Consider the following 15,734-nt stretch of genomic DNA (forward strand, 5'->3'; position numbering starts at 1 on the left):
ATGAAAATTGTTATCATGTTAACTTTCATTTTGTGATTTATTTTCTGTGATTTGGACTGTACAATATTGTTTAATAAGGTTTACAAGCATGTACCAGTAACAGAAAGTTATTTTCAATAGCATGTTTTAATTATTCTCAAATACTACTGTAATTCAACTAATTTAATATATATATGTATGTGTGTGTATATATATATATATATATATATATATACACACACATTTGGATGCACAAGGACAAAGCACTTTAATCCACATTTCTGTACATGTTGCTGTTAGCATGAAAGCTAATTTGAGCTTTTTTGTACTGTTTTTATACATATGTATGATAGTTTTAGCTTTTCCTGCACCTATACTAAATATCTAACTATTTGAAATTGTCTTAAAGGAATAATTGTGAATAATTGTGTAGCTAACCCTCAGGGGAAAGACCGCTTGAGTGTTACACGCATCAATGCATGCTAATATATATATATTTTTTCTTACTACTCAGCGTCATTGAGCGCGTGCCTATGGAGCGACGGGACAACAATATTTGTATGACTGGATCAAGTATTGCACACTGAAGGCATGAAACATCTGGGAGGGGCAGGACTGCTGTGACAGCGTTGAGTTGGTTGGCTGTCTGGGTAAAACAGAAGGTTTTCATCCGGTGCAGAAGGGAAACCTTTCTTCTCTCAGAGCAGGTCTGCTGAGATGCGCAGGGCTCCGACGCAGCGGAGGTCGCGAGGCTGCTGGTGAATTACAATTGGGATGCGAAGCCAGCATGAACCAGAGGCTTTTTTCGTGTATTACGAATTACTGCTCATTTTATTGATTAAGGCTGTATTCTTGGGATGATTTCATCCTGTGGTCCGACGCAGGAATGATTATTTTTTTCGCCTTGGTTGTGCTACACAGGACCGCGGAGACCTCCGAAGGCATCGGTCATGCTCTCTGGTAAGAGGGGATTCTGCTCCAAGATGTCCTTCTAATCCTGAATGGGCGTATTAATGAACAGCCGTGGACACAACCTATATTCACTGTAAAAATAGCTTGGCCTATATAGGAACTCAGAAGGTGTTATTTGCTGCTGTGTTTATTATTTTTTATTGACGCGCATTCACCTAAACGTAAAAACCGAGTTTGTCATGGTGTCAGTCAGTGACACACCTGCGATGTGTTATTGCTTCCGTTAATTAGTCCAGTGTGTTTCATGATCAGCCGGTGCTGCCGTCTGCAACGACTATGCAGATAGAGGATGGCTGCTGTTGCTGCCTCAGAAGCCGGGCTTAATGTGGGAACACATGCTTTATGCTTTCCACTCTGAGTTAAATAACACGGCTGTACATTTTAATGCAAGGACCGTACAAAATGAAATCCATCATGTGCCCTCCATTTGTGCTTGTGGTGCTTTCCAGCGCCTGTAAACAAGAACACACTGTTTGTGCGGCACGTTCATTAAAAGGCAGGAAATGCCAGGGTTGCAACTGTATCTGCGTGAATTCAACGGGCTACGTTAAAGGAGTAAAAATCTGTGTCATGCTTCTTGGGAATATACAACTTCTCCCTGTTGCTGTAATGTTGTGGAGCAAAATAGGCAGAAGCATGCTGTTACTGCTGCCTGCTGGGCCTTATTGATCTCACTGTTCTCATTTATAAATACTGCTTGTTCTCATGCAGCAGTGCTAAGCCCTATTATTAACAGATTCCTGAACAAGGATGTCTGTCTGGATGTGAAAAAAAAAAACCCATCCAAATGGGTTGTGTGGGTCAGTCAGTGCCTTCAGGGTGATTCACTGCTAATCCACCTTTTGGTCTATCTGGGAAACACCTCTCTGTTTTCAGAGGAGGATTTTCCTTTTTTGCTGTCCAGCATTTCAGAAAGTGCTGATTGTTTCTATTTTGGGGTTCTTGTATTTACAGGGGCTTTGAATTCATGGACCATTAGGCCATTTGCAAAGAGGTTTGGTTTTGCTGTTTTATTGCAGAGGAAGTCAAGACACCATTCATGCTCGGTTTCATCTTGATCAGGGGGTCTTTGACACATTAGTGTTTGTTTTCACTCCTCTCTCTTCACTGTTTTTTTCAAATTGTTATCATGACACTCTACTTTTCTGTAAGGAACTCCCTGTGGTTCTCATACTGCTTTGAATGTTATACTTCAATCAAACACTGAAATTGGACCCTGACCCAGATTGGATCAAATACAATAGTATTCTTCTGCCACTGTGTTATGTCAAGGTGACACTGCTCCTTTTATGATACCCTGAAGGCATGGACTGACATGATTTGAGCATCTGGTTCAGTCGTAGCTGACTGACAAGCGTGTGTTTAAAGGGCAGTGTGAAAAATCACACACCTCTCACCAAACCCTTTCACCTGGACATTTGCATGGATTTAAAATGATAATGCGCTTTTGGCTTCATCTAAAGTGTCTTGGTGTTTAGTGTGTGAGCTCGGGGAATCAAGTCCCAGACCTTATCAGGTGTTGAAAATATACCGGAGCAGTAGTGACATGGACAGGAGAGAGAATTCACCCAAATTTCCCCCAGTTATAAAGAACTTGAAGCACTTAGAAAAATCAGATCAGACTGTAGTGCATGTATAGTAATGAACTTAACTGCACGGCTGTGGCTGCACATCATAAGCAGCTCTGCAATCCCTTCAAAATCAACAAAGCGGATTACAGCCACAGTGGAACATGAAAACAACTCTGGAATACATACAGAAATCCCTCCAGGTGTTACAGAGCAGAGGGAAAATGTATAGGAATAATCCCTTCGGACATTAGAGCCACATTCCTTTCTTTATTACTCCCCCCACTTCAGCTTAGCAGAATCCAGGTGGATAGCAATCACCAAGATTGCTTTGTTTCAGCCGTGGTACTTGTTTCAAACGTGCAAAGGTGAGCGTCAAGGCCAGGGAGGAGAAATGGTGAGCGACATGATTGGTCAGACCGAGCTAAGCTGTCCTGCTGTGTGCTGATAAGCGTGTTATAAATCACTATTTCATGGATATAGAGAACACATGAAGACATCATATTAGAGGATGGGGGTCACCTGACCTTCCATAAGCCCTCCACAATTCCTTGGTTGGGGTTGGTCAGGTGGAGGTAGTCCAGTGGTAAATCCTCTTCATGGCGCCTGTAACTGATGCTGACTGATCTCTTTTTCACATGAAACCTGAATTAGATGCCTTGATTTTTTTTTTTTTTTTTTTTTTCTTTCAGATGAAAACATTTGGATCTTTACATTTCTATTCCTGATCCTCATCATCATCTCTTACCAATGGGTGTGTAACATCCTTGGAGTTTGAATGGCAGGGAGAATGTGGGGATGAAGGACAGGTTGCTGTTCTCTTACAAATAAACAAAGCAAGGTTCAGAGGAAGCGTTATCATGGCATGTCATTGTGAGAGCCCAGTATTAAAGCTACACTGTCTGTCGTACTACTGGCCTAGTTGTGACTCACGTAGGGACCTTCCTGCTTGTCTTAACAGGAGCTGTATAGTTGTAACCCTGCTCTGGTTACCATGTGTAAGTTCACAACAGCAGCAGCTGTGTCAACACTAACAGTCAACATGCGGGCTGCCAGCCTCACCTGTCCAGGGTGAGCTGGAGGTGCTATTTCAGCTGCTCTTTCATGTCTCAGCTGCTCTGTGTTGCCTGTTGAAAGAGAGTAACAAACATATTGTGCATCCATTGCCATTTTCAACGGAAAAGAGGTTGGCGGAGCAGGCGCCAAAGCGTTTCCTGTAACATATTAAGAAACACTGAGCTGTAAGTCATGAATATATCTTTTATATAAATGCTGTTGACAACAGAAGCCTGTTCCTGGGACTCCTGGGCCAGATAAAAGCTGACAGCACGGAGAGTGAATCTCTTTAAGAGCCGGGAGCCATCCTGTTTATCAAGGGATGAGAAAACTGGATATAAAACTGTTGCCTGTAGAAATTTAGCTTTGCAGTGAATGTTGCGATCTAATATGTATGACTTCGAAGCTGAAGAGAAAGCCGTGCACTTCCTTGTGTGGACACGGTAGGATAGGACCTACAGGCTTCAGTGTTTAGCCTGCCGGACTTGAATATTAAACTCCTCTCTGATTTGCATTCGTGTGATGCACGCTGCACAGGGGCAGCTCACTCTCATTGCACAGCTCATGTTTTAATCAGCATGGCTCCCTCAGTGCTATCTATACCACCATCCAGAGCCTGCGCCTCATCCCCCCCTACACATGCTGTGTCAACATGTGTTTGATGATTGTGTTGCGTTCATGCTTCTCGTATTCATATCTGCTCTGATCCTTCCTTTGATGTCGTTCTTTGTGACTCTCTGTGTTTATCTGGTTCTTCATTGTCCCGCCATCTCTCTCGCAGGCCTCTTTCTGGAATGTGATGCAGTCTTGTGTTGTTGTACCTGTACCTGAGCACACATCTGCACACCAGATGTTTACGAGGTTAGTGTGTGACTTCTTGCTGCAGCTGATTGAGTCTCACTCTTCCTCTTGTCATTCACTAAAGCGATATTTGAGTTTGTGGTAATTTGAGAGGGCCTTATTTGGGATATATTTGGTGCCCCACTCTTACTACTGCAGTGTTTTTGTTCTGCTCTTTGCAGAGACCTCTTATCAGATTGAAGCTCATGTTGAGATGTCTCTCTTTTTCTCTTCTTCTGAACTTCTTTCTTTCAGTCATTTTTCTTTCTACAGGTGGCACCATCTCTGTTTCCATTTAGCTCTTATAACTGTTGCTGTTGGCTGTCTACTAAATTCATTTTCTGTTAATTCAAAACAAATAGCAAAAAGCTTTTTCACAGATAGACCTAACAGAGTACAAGTAGCAAATGTAAAAGCTTTCATGACCTGGATTCACTGTAGCTTACACTAGACTAAACCTTTAATGCATCTAATGTCACATTGTAACCTACAATGTGACATTTGCTAAACAGTGGGCAATTATGGGATAATGGCAAATGCTAGCACATAGGATCAAGTGCAGCACACTCTGGCTGTGTCATGGCTACAATTTAGCACACTGTACACATACAAGCACAGATAGTAGTCCAGGTACAGTGGTCAGGATGTGCTAAATGTACTAAACTTGCTGCTTTTTTGGAGAGTGGATGTGTGTCGACTCTGGAACTAGGACAGTAGCGTATCCTGACACTGCGTTGCATTTAGATGCCACTGGTGTGTGTTGCCCTGTAGAGAGGTACAGAGAGGAGAGTCATTAAAGTTCATTCAGAGCTAGTAAAGTCAGTGTCATAGTAATATCTACTTGTTAACATTTGCTAACATTAGCACTATTAGCTACAAGGCAGACTGTAACGGCAAAACCACTGAGTGTATTGAAGTGAACAAAAGTAGGTTTTATGGTTAATGAATTTCAATGTTCATCGGTAAGAGGATGCAATTCAAACATTGCATCGCTTTAAATTACTCTGTTATATCAGTTATACCACTAAAAATGAAGCATAGTTAACCCAGAGGACTGAGGTCAAGGGATTGTTGTTTTTGTAAAGAGATGTAGGGTATATTTTAGAAACTGAAAAGGATAGCACCAAGTGTCTAAGGAAATGTTTTGGTTGCTGGACAAAGCCGTTCTTAAGAGGTGTGGCAGTGTTTTGGCTGCAGCATTCAGCTGCCCAGCGACGGTCCAGATGAATATGTCTCTGTTGTCTCCACTTGACTGCATCTCTCTGTGAGTTTACTACTCCGCTGTTCAACAGAGCACAGAATGACACTGCCTGTACTTTCCCAGGTGCAATTCCTCCTCCATATATTAGATTAAGTTCAAATCTGATCACCATGGACTCATGGTTTTGTGTAACAGGATTCATGTGATGAGCTTTTGTCTGACCAGCGGTCGTAAGTCTGCCACTTGTTTGTGTGAAAGGCTCCTACTTGTCTGTCAATGGGAGGTCAAGCATGCTGGGGGTTTTCACACGTACAGGAGCAAACAGCAGTTACTGGTTCAGCTTCAGGACAGGAGCCAACGCAAACTCAGTAGAAGTATTTCAAGTATGCCTTCACACAAAGTGAGCCTCATTCTTTATGTTGTGTGAGTGAGGAAAACAGAGCTCTCTGTCTTACTGACTCCAAAAAAGCAAAAAGCTGGTCAGTTGTGAGCAGAGCTTTGAGACAGCTGCTCAGACTAACTGATAGATAAATGTTTCTGTTTGAAAGATGGGATGCTGGCAGAGGCAGTCTTTGGATGGGTAATTTTGATTCAGCCCTTGAGGCCTTCCATCTAGATTTGTGGGTTGAACGGAGTCGTTTTATGATTTACTCAACTGGCAAGGAGACAGCAAGATGCTTGTTTATGGCAGCGATTTGTGAGCAGCGTTGAGTGAGAGGCTTTTGGCAGAAAATGCTGTCGCTATTTTTGGATGTCAAGTCTCTATTGGGTATTAGGGTAGAGGCTTTGTTTGTAATGAACCTCCATTATGTGGGGGAAAAGTGCACATGAAACATTGCTCACTTGGTACAGTTGGGGGAAGGCAGTGTTTCTTGTCTACAGTTGTGAAAAGATAGTGTTAGTGTCAGTTTTCAGCAACAGTTAGATTTTTTTCTTCTCTTCAATCAAATATGTAAACGCTATAACATAGTGAAAGCCCTATACAAAATTAATTTCGTGTAAACCTTAATGTTTATGACAGCAGCAAAGAGAAAACTCCATTGTATATTGCATTTGTTCCTCGCCTCTGTTATTTATTCCATCGCTTTGCTTCTGGCTGTGTTCGTCTTTTTTTGTAGTCGTAGCTGTTGAGCTATTGAGACATAAAACACACAGGGCTCAGGTTTCTCCCACTCCGTTTCTCCCCATACATTATTAATGTTACTTATCCTGTCTCACTTTTTGTTCCCTTTCCAAAGTAATTGGTTGCTAATTGCATCTGAGAGCTAATTTTAGACCATTACTCACTTTTAAAATGCCTTACGGTGCAAGTTAAGTTGTGATAAGACTTTTGTTGAACTTTTGATATTTTAAAATTGTAGTATTAAAAATGGCAGTGCATATTTTAAATACAGTTTTGTATATGGTCAAATCCGTGTTCATAGTGCTTTTAATTACAGTGGACTCACACTATTCGTTTCTGAGTTAGTATTTTTATTTTTTTAATCTCTTCAAGGATTCAGCTCTAGATACTTGAGCAGAGGTGCAGTGGCTCCCCCTGATGGTACCTGGCGTAATCTGATCTAGGAGACACCCATGCCCATCTACTGCTGACTTGCAAGAAATGCACCAACTGACTCTCCACCTCAAGACAACATATGGCTGATACTGCAAGGTTAGCGAGAAAGAAACACCTGAAGCCCGAATATAGTTTGCTGATGCATCTCAGCTGCAGGTAAACTCCGTTTCTGTTTCACCAGGTGAGGACGTGGTTGGGAGTGTGAGTTGTAAAGTCCCCAGAATTACATCACATGGAGGTCAAAGGACATCTGATCACATCCATGGGTTTGGGGGCTCCCGGTGAGTCATAACGACTTCTCACAGTGTCATGACGCACACTTTCATGTCTGGACAAGCCTGAAAAGGTCTGGCGAATATATCAGCCTGTGTTTTTTCTGACAGTTCAACAGAAAGAAAGCAAAAGTGTTTTTCTCCTGGGAAGAGCCAGCTGAAAAAACAGCTGTATGTGTGAAGGGCTTTTGTTCACGTACTGTCACCACAGCTGTCAGATAATCTTATCAGAGCATTGAGTTACTGGGAACAGACATCACGTTGTTAGAAACAGATACTTTAAAATGCAACACTGGAAACATTAGCAAAAGATTTAATTCTTGAAAACTGTTTTTAGACTGTTTTAAACAGTAACGTTTCTTAACTTTCTTGATTCCTTCACATCCAAATTCCAGTGATTTGGCCTAAAATATCCAGTCTCCAGCTGTTAAAGGAGAAGTCTGGCATTTTTCTACAAGTTTCTCATGGTCAACAAACCCCATGATGACAACAATGTGTTAGTCCGTCTCTCAAAACCCTCTGACTTCCCGACCCTGTCAGTGGTTGTTAGTGAAGATGTGAATCTTTAAAGACGAGTCACAAATCCAAAGTTTCATTTATTTATTTATTTTTAAATGCTTAATTATTTTCCAGAACAACTGGGTGCTTCTGTTCTTAGTGAACTTTACTCAAACACAAGTTGTGCGTTTGTTTGTTAGCTTTGGACCGACTCAGAATAGTTCAATGTACCACCAACATGCCACCAAGTGCAACGTCATGGCTGATAGATGTGTTTTAATAGGCTTTAGACAACAAGTGACATGAGATGTGTTGAAAGAAAAAAAATATGGAATATTTCCAGCCATATCCTTTGATTCCTCTGTCTCTGTCTGATGTGTGATATGTTCTGTGATGTGTAGATGTTCAAGGCAGCCAGGACAACAAGCTGCAGGCTGAGAGGATTGCAGCTTTGCAAGAGAGGAAGCAGGCCCTGGAGGCTCTCCTCAGCACCAGAGTGGGAGAGCTCAAACAAGTCTGTTTGCAGGAAGCGGTGAGTGGCTCTCACTTCAATTCTGAAACAGGCTACAACATTCTCACAAGTGTTTAAATGATAACTGCATTATTATTATTATTATTATTATTATTATTACTGTGTTATGACTGTGACTGTGTTAAATACAGTATATCTTTATATTGTGAAAAAACAAGAAATAAGAAAAATCTCAAATCCTAGACGCAACTGGCAACTTGGTGAGAATCAGTCGTGTGTTTTTTTTCTCATATAAAATGGGCTGCATATTAATATTTGCACGATTGCTCCGGAGAGCTCGTCCGCACATGTTAATGAAGCCACAGCTGCCTCAGCTTTTCATTAACAGCTGTTTAACACTATGTTTTCAGCTGGATGTATGGTGCCTCACTCTGTCTCTGTATGTTTTATTCTTCACAAGTTGTCTGCTCTGTTCTTGTAATCTGATATGTAATCTCGCAGGCGTATTAATATATGAACACGATGTAGACGTGCCTTGTGTACATTGGTATTTGTACTGTACAAATCTCCCAGCAATTTTCCTGCTCTAGCTCACCCTGGCAGATGAATGAGCATACAGCTGTGCACAGGATTATCTTGTGTTGATGTCTGTTCTGTTGTCAATGTATCTATATTTGAATTTCACGTCTCAACTGCAGGTGTTATCCTGTTTCTGTATTTTTGACATATCCATTTCAAGGGTTTTATTGAGTCTTAGGGTAATTTATGAAGTGGTGGCACTTTGTGTGACACTTTGGAGCTCATAGGCCAGTGAGGAGGATTTTAGTAACTGGAGGTTAATAAATGTCCTCTACAGGAGCTGACTGGGAAGTTGCCACGTGCTTTCCCCCTGGAGACGGGAGAAAAACCCCCACTTGTGCAGCGCAGGGCTGGCTTGCCGCCCAACACCAAGGCAGAGGTAAGTCAACACCTTGAATATCAATTGTGTTTACGCAGCAGCTGTATTGCTGTGTGTACTTGTGGTCTGACGCGGCCGATTGTCCCTGGCTGCAGGATGAGGCTGCCCAAAGAAAGCAGATGAAAGCCATCTTCACCGGTGCTCTGTACAGACACTCGGAATCGGATCGAAATGTCCCAAATAGCAAGAGGACAGTCCATCGGGGGTGTCACACAGGTATAATGACACAGCACTCGCACAACTGAAATAAGTGAATGAAAACAAAGCCACCTTTTGTACATTTGCATTTATGTTTACCAAAGACATCAGATGTGTCCCGCTGCATTGTCTGTGACCTGGATGTTTGTTGTCTTTCAGAGGACACTGTCATGTCAGAAAGTACAAGCTCCATGTCAGATTCAACTTCCCATGACAATGGTGAGTGAACCGTGTACAAACTGTCTGTCTCTCTCTGCCTCTGGTGGATACGCTACTGTATATCCATATTCATAATGAGCTTAACTGAAAAAACAGCCTGTAGGAACAGCTGAATGTATCTGCCAGTGTTATTCTTTTCACATGCAAAATACATCGCTCACACTTAGTGGGTGGGACGCTCATTTTCACTTCTGGTGTTAAGACACCAAATAATCACATTTCAGTTGTAAAACCAAAATAGCACACTTGATTTGTTGTCATTAAAAGATAGTTTCTTTGTTTTTCTTTCTCCCAAAAGAGTCTTCTCCCAGCGTGGCTGCTGACCAGCGCTCTCTGTCGCAGCCCCGTCTCACTGTGGGCAGCCCTGACCACAGGATCAGCAGGAAACTGTCTCCAGTAGAGATTTACTACGAGATGAGGACACGCCGCAACTCTGTCACAAGCTCTGTGAGGTACTTATCTTAAAGTGGGCCGATGCTGCAGACTGTGCAGTCTGCTTGATCTGTCTGGGAGTGTACATATTATTGTGCCTCCATGTCCTCTTGTTGTGCCTCTCACAGCCCAACTCACTCGCTACCAAGAAGTGCGTCTAACGTTGAAGGTAGAAGTGTTCCAGCGACTCCTCTCCTGGCCCGAACTGCTCCAATCAGCGTTCATGTCCGGTAATGCACGGCTGCTGTTGTGTGATGCAGCAGAACTACAGCTCCCTCCCTCTGTGATAGCTGTGTGGTTGGAAAACGCTTAATGACTTAGTTTAACGCAGAAATAGAGTCAGGGTTGTAAAAACGATTAGTGTCATATTTAGCTAACAGCAAGGGCTCAAGCTTATCGTTTGGTCTTTCAGCATGAAAATATGTCCCTTCTTAAAGGATTTTCTGTGAAATGCAGTTACACGGTTTTGATTAAAATTGCCTTCACTCACTCTTTATCCATAGTGCTCAGAGTCCTCTCCTAATGTAAGCTCTTGTTGTGCTCTTGTCTCTGCCTTAGGTCAGATGCACCGGGCGGTAATGGGTTGAAGCAGTGGTCTGGCAGCCTGGATGTCCCGTATATGATTCCATTGGCCCCTGAGGGCTCATCCTCTGACCGCCGAGGCTGCCCGTACAGCTCCCGAGCCAGACGCAGTAACAGCTCTGAGGCCCTGTTGGATAGATCGAGTCTCCCTGATGATCCAGCAACCAGAAACGGGATGCCCCCCAGAGGAGGGCCCTACAAGAGCTCAGAGACACTGACTGATGGAAAGCTGCGACACATTCACCTGGGCAGCCCTGAGAGACATGTGGACGGCTCTGTGGAACAGGCCAAAATGCGTCTGTCCATGGGCGGCAGAGGAGCTGGGGGAGGCTACAATGAGCTATTAATGGACTATATCTGGGGGAAACAGCAGAGGATGCAAGTGCAGCACCACCTGTACCAGTCCACAGGCAGGATCTGGCAGGACATGACCTCTCCTCGATCCTCCACAGCGGTCGCGCCACCCCATGCCAACGGCTTTTCTCATTCCCAGGTGCATCTCCCCAGCGCTGCACCTCCTTACAGCCCCATGGTCCTCCGAGGGTCCCAAGCCGAACTGCGCAGGGTCAAAGTCACAAGAACCAAATCTTGTGGACCCTTTATTCCTTTGCAGCAACATCCCCAGGATGCAATCCTATTATCAGCATACGAGTCTCCCCTTCCTGCCACTGGCACCACCACATCCTCCATCCCCAACCTGCACCCCTACCAGACTGAGCTGTCTGGCCCCTCCTTCAGTCGCAGACCCCCACAGTTCTCTCTCCCGACCCCAGAAGACTCAACCAGAAGCCTGCATAAAGCCCTGGCTCTGGAGGGACTGAGGGACTGGTACCTGAGGAATGCCCTCGGCTATCCACCTGCTGCCTCTAAGGGCCACGAGGCAGGGATCTCTCGCCTTTCACATCCCCACCCGCTGGTGCACCAGGCCCAGTCTGTACAAGGGGAAGCAGCCAACCTCCACAGGCCTCAGATACCCCAGTCAGCCAGCTTCCACGGTCTCCCACTGCATGGAAGGTCAGTACTTATGGGTTTTTTTTTTTTTGTTTTTTTTTTACATTTATTATTTTAATCATATCTTAGCGCTCTGTCTCTTGTACATGGTCTGTCTGTCTATTGGGGATCATCACAGTGTTGTGAGCTGCAGTAGAAGCTCGAGGAATTGAACTCTTTCTCTCATTATTGTTCATTGTTTTGTATTCGACAAATTGCACTGCACACAAGGAAGAAGAAACATACTATGACTTTAAGAGGGACATTTTGATTGTACTACACATACCAACATGCATGTTTGCAAATACAGTCACTGAATCAGTTTGTACTATTGAGATTTGCCTAATCATGTTTCTCCATGGAAGCTGGCAGCAGGTCTTCCAGCAGAGGATGGTGCAATTACCCTGTCACCCTGTCCCCAAACAAACAATCCATCTGTCATCCTGAGACGTTTACAGTTGTGGGTGTTTTATTTTTGTTTTCTTTTTTGCATGGTCAGTGCTATCTCATGCCAGCATCCACACTTGGTTGTTTCCTGATCAAAAACACTCTCCCTCAGATACAACTCAGACCTCCATGAATTGCCTACAATGACCCATGAGGGACGAGAGTCATGTTTACACATACAAATGGCAACACGCATTAATGGGCTGCTTAATTATGATAGTATTTTTTCTTTCTTCCTTAATTTCATAGGGATTTTATGAAGTTTGGAGGGCACCCCTCTCTAAGATCCCTCATATTCTGACCATGATTCATACTTTTTATTTCATGAAGGTGTACTCTCTGTGGTTTTATGCTTCACTGCATGCCTCTTGTTTGTGGAGTGCTGTATTGATTTGTTTTGCCTCCCCCAACAGGTCGATGGAGTTCTCTCTGTATCAGGAGACTCCTCATCCACAGATGCAAGAGGTGACCCCAAAGGAACCCAGCGCAGACCCAGGCACCCTAGTCTGATGCAGCAGAACACACACACACACACACACACACACACACACACACACACACACACACACACACACACACACACACACAGTCACACTCTTACACAGACAAATTGATACAATGTGACCTCAATTGCAAAGCAAAACACGGCAACCTCAGCAGAAAGAGACTGGAATAAATGACAAACTGTAGCTGTGCAGTGTGAAAAAGCCTTGGCAAGTTCCCCGTGTTATAACTGATTCCACCAGTATGAAATTCAAACCCAGTGCTCTCATGTGGATGTGCACTGGTGTTGACTTACGGAGTATGTAACAACAACATGGTCATGCTGTATATCGATATTTCTGGTCCAACACGAGCAGTGAAGTCCTTCCTAATAACCCTGAAAAAGTCTCCCAAGATATACTTTTTTACAGAATATATACAACTCTAAATCACTATTTTGTATCTTCTGAGATATAAAGAACAGTTATACTAAAGAGGTAATTTATTGCTCATTAATCGCGTGATATACAAAGATGTTATATGAGCTCATGTCATTTGAAAAGTATTAATACATGCTGATGAATGTGTGTTTGTAAACTATATAAAACGCAAAAACAAGCTTCAGTCCTCATCTGCCATTAATTTCACAACCATTTGTATTTTTCATGTTTGATAAATGAAACGGGCCATGAACTGTAGCGTACTAGTGTAGCAGGACGGGAGTGCCTAAATGTTTTAATATCAAAACTAAACCTTGGTTAGAAAACTTTAAAGTGCTTTCTAATAATCTGAAATGCTAGCATTAAACCTCGGTGACCTTAGTCCAATCAAAAACTGAAAGCAGTTCACGATGTCACTAAATTAGGATATTTGGAATGATGTCATATATATTGTGATTTTTCTTGGTTTTGTTTTCTAGATTCAGCTCTGTGCTGGCTGATAAATGTAGCTTTCTCTGTGCTGACCTTGCCAGAATAATTAGACTAGTTTTAGGAAAAAAACTGAGGGCTGTTATGAGACCTACTGTATGGCAGTAGCACATGACTGTATGACAATAATTTACACATATCAAATCATATTTTCTTTCTATTTTTAGTTGTGGAGGATTTGAGTGTCATACAGAGCACTTTATGAACATCTTAAGCCTTAATTCCCTTTGAAATTGTCACCATGACAGATGACAGGCAGTAGGAAGGTTCAGACAGGGTTTACAACCGGGCAAAGTAAAGTGAGTTTTGTCAAAATCTGCTGAAGGTCTATCTGAATGTTAGTCTGTATATAGCGTGGATTGTACTGATGAGTTTCAAGCTGATATTTAACTCCCATACTAACATTGTAATTTTTAAACTAACCTGATAAAAAAGTATTTAATCACGATAACCTCCCCCAGTCCTTCCACCCCCAAGTGAGCACTATATAATTGGTTGTAGGAAGGGAGGTTGATGGTGTGAAGAGAATAGGGCTGCTGCAGTAATGACTGATGGTGTGAGCAGGTCTCATACCAGAAAATTTGTTTATGAGAATTGATGCTGGCTGATTTTTGTATTTGTAATGATTTCGACTCATTTCATGTGTTTGGTTTTTGTGTTGTTAAAAAAAAAAAACAAAAAAAAACCTTTTTAAACATTTTTTTAAAAATCAGAATAGTTATGCACCATAATACATTTCTAAGTCTTGGTAGCATTATGCATTGTAAACATGAGAAAAATCAGATCGAGAAATAAACTCTTCAGTGAAACTAAAAATATTTGTCTTGGTGTAAACAGAACTCAACATATTTTTTAAGTATTTTTTTTTCCATTAATGTACTTGACCTTTGGCCATCTTAGGACTCATTTGAATGTAATTCTTTACGTGTGTCATAAGTGCTGTTTTTTACTCTGTTACAAGCTGTAGCACACCATGAAATGTTACCTGGTTTCTTCTGCTGTCTGATGTTCACATCCTCTCAGTATCCAGCTTCATAGAGCTTCTTTCAGCTGGTTAAAACCTGAAATCAAAGACCAAACTGCTGTGCACTGGGGGTCGTAAATGTATTTTTCATATAATGTACTCTGTAAGTTTAAAATAAATAATATAAATTTAGCTCTAAAGCAAATTTATTCAAACTATACTATATTTATGAACCTATAACATTTTGTAGCTATCTACTGTAGCTCTATCTCATCAGTGCAGGAATTGGTAATGTTTGTTAAAACCATTTCATTCAGCAGTGTGACGTGTTTATATTTGATTATTCAGATTTTTTTTTTTTTTTTTTTAGATATTTAAGTGCAGCTGTTTTCTCTTTCACTCCTCTCTTTATAACTAGGCCTATGAAATATAGGCTAAATAGGCCTGCCCTATACTGTATGTATGAGATTGTGCATTCATTCTACTTAATAAAGTGTCATGTTGAAAACAAAACCTAGAACGTGTCAGACATATTTGTTTATTGTAAGACAACAGGCCCTTTTCACAGCAGGCATTTTGACCTGTCAGGGCAGGGGAAGCACAGGAGTAAATTTTACTGTTAATGATGGCTCTGTTCCTTTCCTATTAGTCAGCCATGTCAGTGAGCCAGGACACACACAGTTGCAGAGCCCTGAAACTATTTAAACTTAGTGAAGGAGCATTTTTTACATCTCTGTTGTCCTATCCTGTCATTTCTCTACTGTCTGTAAGAAATACATAAAAATGCTAAAAATGCTAAAAAAAACGTAAATACGGAGATAAAAGCATGTTTTGTAATGTTACCAAACTACCAAACAAAATGAGTGCTGCTGTCCATACAGTCCTGTCTAATCAGCAAAACTGAAAACACCTGTGTTGGTGGACCACACCCATGGAAGGGGCGTCAAGATCATTTTTATGGTTTAGTCCTTACAGTAGTCCATAAATGGAAAACTGGTCTAATTAATAATCTCCGAGGCACTTATAAATAATTTTAAATCTATGAATTTGAAATGGTGCTACACAAGAGTAAGTTAATATTGTCATTCTGTATATAGTATTTTTTTAAATCTGTAG

General features: G+C 41.9%; 1 protein-coding gene across 3 annotated transcripts; it reads left to right on the top strand.

Annotated features, from left to right (window-relative positions):
- The first annotated feature begins 241 nt into the window (after nucleotides 1–241).
- On the top strand, nucleotides 242–15,138 carry ccdc120b (coiled-coil domain containing 120b). Of its 3 annotated transcripts, XM_023399055.2 has the most exons (12): nucleotides 242–939; nucleotides 4,357–4,436; nucleotides 7,112–7,270; nucleotides 7,356–7,455; nucleotides 8,346–8,476; nucleotides 9,273–9,374; nucleotides 9,470–9,590; nucleotides 9,732–9,791; nucleotides 10,090–10,243; nucleotides 10,352–10,453; nucleotides 10,782–11,819; nucleotides 12,656–15,138. In XM_023399055.2, exons 4-12 carry the CDS (start codon nucleotides 7,407–7,409, stop codon nucleotides 12,750–12,752), a joined length of 1,854 nt encoding a protein of 617 aa, XP_023254823.1. In that variant the 5' UTR covers nucleotides 242–939; nucleotides 4,357–4,436; nucleotides 7,112–7,270; nucleotides 7,356–7,406; the 3' UTR covers nucleotides 12,753–15,138. The 3 variants fall into 3 exon arrangements, with proteins under 3 accessions (XP_023254823.1, XP_023254822.1, XP_023254824.1); XM_023399054.2 differs by lacking the exon at nucleotides 4,357–4,436; XM_023399056.2 differs by lacking the exons at nucleotides 4,357–4,436; nucleotides 10,352–10,453 and having other exon boundaries at nucleotides 243–939.
- Nucleotides 15,139–15,734: the final 596 nt, after the last annotated feature.

This window comes from Seriola lalandi, unplaced genomic scaffold (genome assembly GCF_002814215.2).
Source record: "Seriola lalandi dorsalis isolate HSWRI2012SDOR001 ecotype SW California unplaced genomic scaffold, Sedor1 jcf7180002050280, whole genome shotgun sequence".
NCBI lineage: Eukaryota > Metazoa > Chordata > Actinopteri > Carangiformes > Carangidae > Seriola > Seriola lalandi.